The following is a 6000-nucleotide window of genomic DNA, read 5'->3' on the forward strand; positions in this document are numbered from 1 at the left end:
AAAAAACAGTTTCTCAATTTTTTTTATGCAAAAATTTAAAAATACACTAGCCAACTACTGTAAGATTAAACCCATATTAAAGCTTTGCTACTGTCTCGAAGGCTATAAAAAGTTTAACATAGCTAAACAATTGTGTAGGGTTTCTCACAAGAACCAATCACCTCAACCCATTCAATTCATCAGCAAAGCATCTGATGCAGAGAAGTTCTGCTTGCTTTGCTTTTTAAAGAATATTTAGGACACATAGATGAACAGAAATAGAAAAGACCCTTTGGGAGAAAGATGCTTCGGACAGATTAATCCAGGATTTGTAGCATGGTAGAAGATGAGAGTGAACATGGTATGCTTTGAGGCTTCATGTCTGAAATTGATAATTATACACCGAGTAAACTTCTCCTTCCTCAATATAATAGCACAACTAAAAGAAGATACCCCTAAAAAACATCATCACAAAAGTTTTATAATTTCTCCAATATTTAAACACCAACAGTTTCCAAAACACTTTTCTTGGGCAGCTTACCAAACTTGTTCAAAAGCAAAATCAACCTGCAAATACCAATTACTGTCCAGGTACACTGAGCTCCACAAGTATTACAGTGAAGTGTTAAGGCATTTTCCCCCAAAGATTTTCTTTTATTTATTTTTTGCTTTTTTGATTAATTAGTGCATTTGTATAGGATGCTGATGACCTAAATAAAACCCAGTGCAACCGGCTGTGTTCAAAAGTCAGTCAATGTATTTATTGGCCGTGAAGAAATAACACCCTTAACACAAGTTAATCGGAAAGAAAAACAAACAAAATCCAGTTTTCAAAGGACAGTTTCATTTATTATGTGAAAAAAAACTATCCGAACCAACCTGGCAAAAACAATTCCCCATTCTGATCCTAACACAGCATCTTGAGCTTATCTACAGATTTTGACTGAACCACAACACTGACTAAATTCCTCCACAGTGATGCAAAAAAAGCTACAATATGATAGCTAATGTTGCTGCTAAGCATAGCATAAGCAGCTATCAGGTTTAGAGGCTCATTAGCTTTTCAGAAAAGGTTGGTTTGGATAGCTTCCCTAAACAAATTAATCATTTGAAAACTGGGTATATTTCGTTAATCTGTGTCTGATATTAAAATTCATGTGATGATCTGAAACATTTAAGTGTAACAAAAAAAAAGTGGGAACAAGAAATAGGTTTTTAAAAGACTCGGATAGATTCGTCACCTACATTTAATTATTATCTCAATTATAATGTCACATTATTTTTGAATTTTACAACCAGCATTTTATAACTCAATAGAACACATTCACAGCTCTGTAGGAATATCTCTTGTTTTACAGATAAAATGTTACCTACTGTCTTGACAGGTGAGTGCAGCTGGTTTTCCTGTGATGGGTGTCACACACATGCAGTGAGCGGTAACAAGCAAGAGCCCAGTCCATGCAGACAGAAGCAAAAAAAGAAAGAAAAAAACAAGACAAAAGACAGACAGCGCAATCCAAGCATGAGAGGACTTAGAAAAAAAACAAAAACCCATGGATGCGAGAATTAATCAAAACGGAAATCAAAACACAGATGGTGGCATAGAGCTAATAAAACACGTCAGGATTTTTAGCTACGTTCATGTATGAATCGAAATGGGAAGCTAAAAGTTAACAGTGTGAAGTAAATGGCGGCAAGCTGATGGTGTAACATTTACTTTCAAAGCCATTACAGCAAATGAGCCACTGTGCGGTAAACAGTAAAGCAATCAAACGCTTGACAAGGAGTGTATTGATTAAGAGGGAGCGAAAGAGGTGATACACAGACAAACATGAGACCAAGGTTAGCAAAATCAAGCCTCATTTTGTCTTTGATGGGAGCAAGAGAGAGAAACACAAAGATCAATCAAACTGATTGTATTTGTACAGAATGCATTTCAGTCTCAGATCAGTGCAGCAGAAATCAGTTGTATTCACAGCCTGCTTCCCGCTTTTGTTTTTTAACATTCACATCGATAAAAGGCAAAGACGAGTGTGAAGTGGTACGACGTGTTCCATAAGAAGACACAATCAAGTGAGTCAGGACAAAATCTTGTTGCCTGCTGAGCTCTTTCAGCTCTGTACACATCTCTTCACCAAACACTAAAAGATTCCTATCCAGGGGCCAAACCCCAGGCTCCTTCCTGTGACTGCTTGGGTCACTTCCTGGGACTTCTCAAGGTGTTGCTCTCTTTAGGATTAAGCAGAGATTGGAGACTTGATATGAGGCGGCCCTGTCACCTTTGTGGCTGTAGCTACACACAGTCCTTTCCTTGGTGGGTAAGGGAGATATGCATCCAATGAGAAGAGATGGATTACGCTACAATCACCAACTTCATTATGTTAATGGGAATAAAACACCAAGTAACACATAACTGTGAAGTGAAACGGAAGTTTAATTTTTTTTTCTCCAGAAAAAAAAAACGTATAAGAAGTGAGATGTGCATTTGTATTCAACACATTTCGATATAAAGCTTGGTAGGTTGTGTCATACTTCTTCAATTTTCAGAAGACTAATAAAACAATTCTTCAGACATTGTTTCAGAACCATTTTTTTGCTTTAAACCTCTGAACAACCTCATCCCTGACCTTTCTGTCGGACTTCTTGGTCTTCATTGTTGCTCTATGATCACTAATGTTCTCTAACAAACCTCCAATGATTTCACAGAACGTGTACTTATAGGTGAGAGGAGTTTCTACTGACATGTTTTTTAGGTTTATCAGAATAAAAAGGTCTGAATGCACATTTGATCAAAATTTCAGGCTGTTTAAGGAAAAAACAAAGAGAAAGTAAAAGGTACGTAGCCTTTTTAGTCCAGTTTACAGTTATGTGCTACTTTGTGTTGGTCTATCACACATGCGGTCAATAAAAACTGAATGAAGTTTACGGCTGTGAGATTTGAGGAAAAAGTTGAAGGGTATGAATGCTTTTGCAGGCCAGTATATCTGCAAGTTGCACAAAGACAAAGCCTTTCTCAGTTCTTTCCATTTCAATAAATGTCACTGTGAGCAGAACGGGTTCCTGATAAGAAGATGATGTTCCAATCAGAGAAAAAAATGATGAGAGGATGGAATTATATTACAAATGGGGATCAGGATTGTTAAGGCTATCACATCGGGTTGCCTGATTGGAAATTTCAGCAATCTCTTTTGAGCGGAACTTTTTTTTTTCCCCCCACGAGATAGTGGGAAGTCTCAAACTTGCCTCAGCACTTCTCCTTCTATTCGCAAATCCCTAAAACTCTCTCAGCCCTGAAGTTTGCTGTGTAGAGCGCTGAAGGCTCAGCACAAAAGACAAACTGAAGCAGAAGTCAAGTCGCAAGGTAAAAAATAGGACAGATTTTCTATTTTCTGTACTTATTGTGGGCTTAAAGCGTAGAACAGAGAAACAGCAGAAGCAACCCAACTTTCTTCCCCCGTCACTAAGGCAGAAGTTGCTCCGTCTAATTATCAAATAGCACAGATAGCCCCTCTTTGCAATGTTAATCCATAGCAATATAAATGTGTACTTAAGGTATTAAAGTATTAATGAAACGACCTTTCTAAGAGAGTCAGTTTTGCATTCATTAAAACTCAGATCACTGAAATGGATGACTTTGCAAGGATGAGTGTGTGTCCACATATGTGCAAATGATTAAGCAAAACACATCGTTGTTTTTTTTTTTGCCAGTCTGTCCTGGAGACTTTTAATTAGCGGTGGCTGTGGCTAAGCTGAACGGAACATCTTAAAGGGCAGTAAAGCTGGCACGTCTTTAATTTATGAATCATTCAGACGTTCTCAACGTGGTTGTCTCAATTAAAGGGCAGCACCAGTGTAAAACAAAGTCCTCATATAAACCTTTTTTTTTTAATAAGAATGGAAGACACAGAAGTTATTTTGTGTTATTCAAGTTCTAGACTATATGTCCTTTACAGAGGCGATGCTAAATGTTCAGAAGGTAATAAGATGTGTGAACAGCAGGCAGGCCTCTAAATGAAAACGTGATTGTTAATTTTGTGAGTGAGAGTGTGTGCGTGTGTGTCGTACCGACGTAGAGCTGGCTGAACAGCTCTAGCCGTGTGTGTCCCTGTGCGGGCGCTAGCCGGGATGTCCGGTACACCTGGTCCACCTGGAGGACTGCTTCTTTGATGTTGCGCTCGGCCATCACGCGGTGCCACTGGTCGTCATTGAGGGGTGCAGCTGAGTGCACGGTCAGCTCCACAGGTCCGTTGCCAACGTCGAAAGAGAAGGAGACCACCGTGGGGGCTGGAGGAAAAACAAAGAGAAACCTTAGTCTCAAGAGTAAAGTTGTAACTGCCACGACAAAACACTGCAAAACGTTCAAATCCAAAACCAGCTGTTCAGATGTGGTCCAGTCGTCCGGTATAGACATCCAGTGAGTGGTCTAACGCCTCATTTGGTTCAGGTCCATTTATTTGCCAGATATAGATTTCAGTTTTGCACATCACGACTGCACACAGATCTGGACAGGGCCAATTCCGCAGAATGTCGATTGGTGTCAAGACCTGTTGAATTTGCATATTAAGACGTTGTGTTGCAGCATTCGCTGGTCCTGTTAGAGATGGCAAAGCCAGAGATTGAGAAGATAAACAGGAAATTGCAAAATAAATAATTATGATAATAAAAAAAAAATACTGAAAGAAAAAGCAAAAAGATGGCCTTTTCAGATACCAATGCTACACTGGTATACATTTTTATTATTTCAGTAAGACTTGACTTGAGAGAGTTATTTTGTATACGTAAGTTGTGTAACTGAAGATTGCAAGTTGTGTGACAGTCATTAATTTACTGAAATTTAATTTGTTAATTGCTTGCAGCAGACCAAAAGGGGGCAGTGTTCTTCCTTGATGGGTGTACCTGAATGTAAATCATTCATTGATATTTCTGATTCTCCGTGTTCGAGTGATTGACCTTTCAACCTGTGCACTCCAGATGTTGCCGGTCCATCAGAGGAAAGGTTACCAAGGAGCGACGATTTAGCATCGACTTTGTAAGCATCTACACATTGTGTGTAACAGAACAAACACGACTTCCCGGCACATTTCCAGCTGCATCTGAACCTGATGAAGTTATAGAAATAGTTCACAAATACCCCCCACATGAAAGAGTATTTGTATTGTTTGAACTTTTACTTATTTTGCCGTTTTACAACTACAGATGTGTTAATGTGTTTTTTTTTTCAGTCACGTTCTACTTTGTGTTTTTTAAAGATAAAGAATTGCACTTTTAATGAAACACATTGCTTTTTGTTTTTAACACTGTATCTTTTGTTTTTTGAACAAACAGCTTTGCCACACCTGTTAATCACAGATACAGTTCTTAAATTCAACTCGCCCTCGATGGGTTGGCGTGCACGTGTGTGTGTAAAACCACAAATGTTTTTTGCAGGCAGCATCAGCTATATGCAGAAAAATCTTTATTTATTCACTGCCGCTGCACGCAGATTGTTCCCGAACATCAATGTCCGTTTCGTGAGAGCTTACAGATGCTGCAGATTCCTGATGCTGCTAGCAAAATCTTGGCACTCAGCAGTGCATTAGTTTTTTTTCCCAACGGTTTGTGAAATTGCAAGTGTTAAAAAGTTCTGGACTTTGATTCGCTGTTTGAATCTTTTGGTATTGTTGGTTCTTTTTCTTCTTGCTTCAACTTTATGCTGTTTTACCATCGCTTACTGGGCTGATCAGACGCAGACCGATGATGTCATTCTCTTATCCGTTGCTGTAGTGTCGGCACATTTCGATGAATAGCAATGAGTTTGAGTAGATGCATGTGGTACCAGATAGATACCACCATGCTGATAATAGTATCAGAGCATCTCTAGTTACAAGAACAATTTTCAATAAAATTTATTGGAATTTCATGTGGTGGAGCCATCCGTTTCAACACATTCAAATGTTTTAGCATAAACCACTCAGTTGTAGTTCTGAACCAAGCGGTCTTTTGTTATTCAGGGGTATCAGATTGAAAGGGCCTTATATATAT

At 38.7% G+C, this 6000-nt stretch overlaps 1 protein-coding gene across 1 annotated transcript in view; it reads right to left on the bottom strand.

The window, feature by feature from the left end:
- Positions 1–6000, bottom strand: part of LOC103482418 (contactin associated protein 2) — a 167494-nt gene that overhangs the window by 33207 nt on the left and 128287 nt on the right. The window contains exon 16 of the mRNA XM_008438563.2: positions 4045–4263. Coding sequence (XP_008436785.1) covers positions 4045–4263 — 219 coding nt within the window. The remainder of the gene's footprint in view (positions 1–4044; positions 4264–6000) is intronic.

This window comes from Poecilia reticulata, linkage group LG20 (assembly GCF_000633615.1).
Source record: "Poecilia reticulata strain Guanapo linkage group LG20, Guppy_female_1.0+MT, whole genome shotgun sequence".
In the NCBI taxonomy this organism is placed as follows: Eukaryota; Metazoa; Chordata; class Actinopteri; order Cyprinodontiformes; family Poeciliidae; genus Poecilia; species Poecilia reticulata.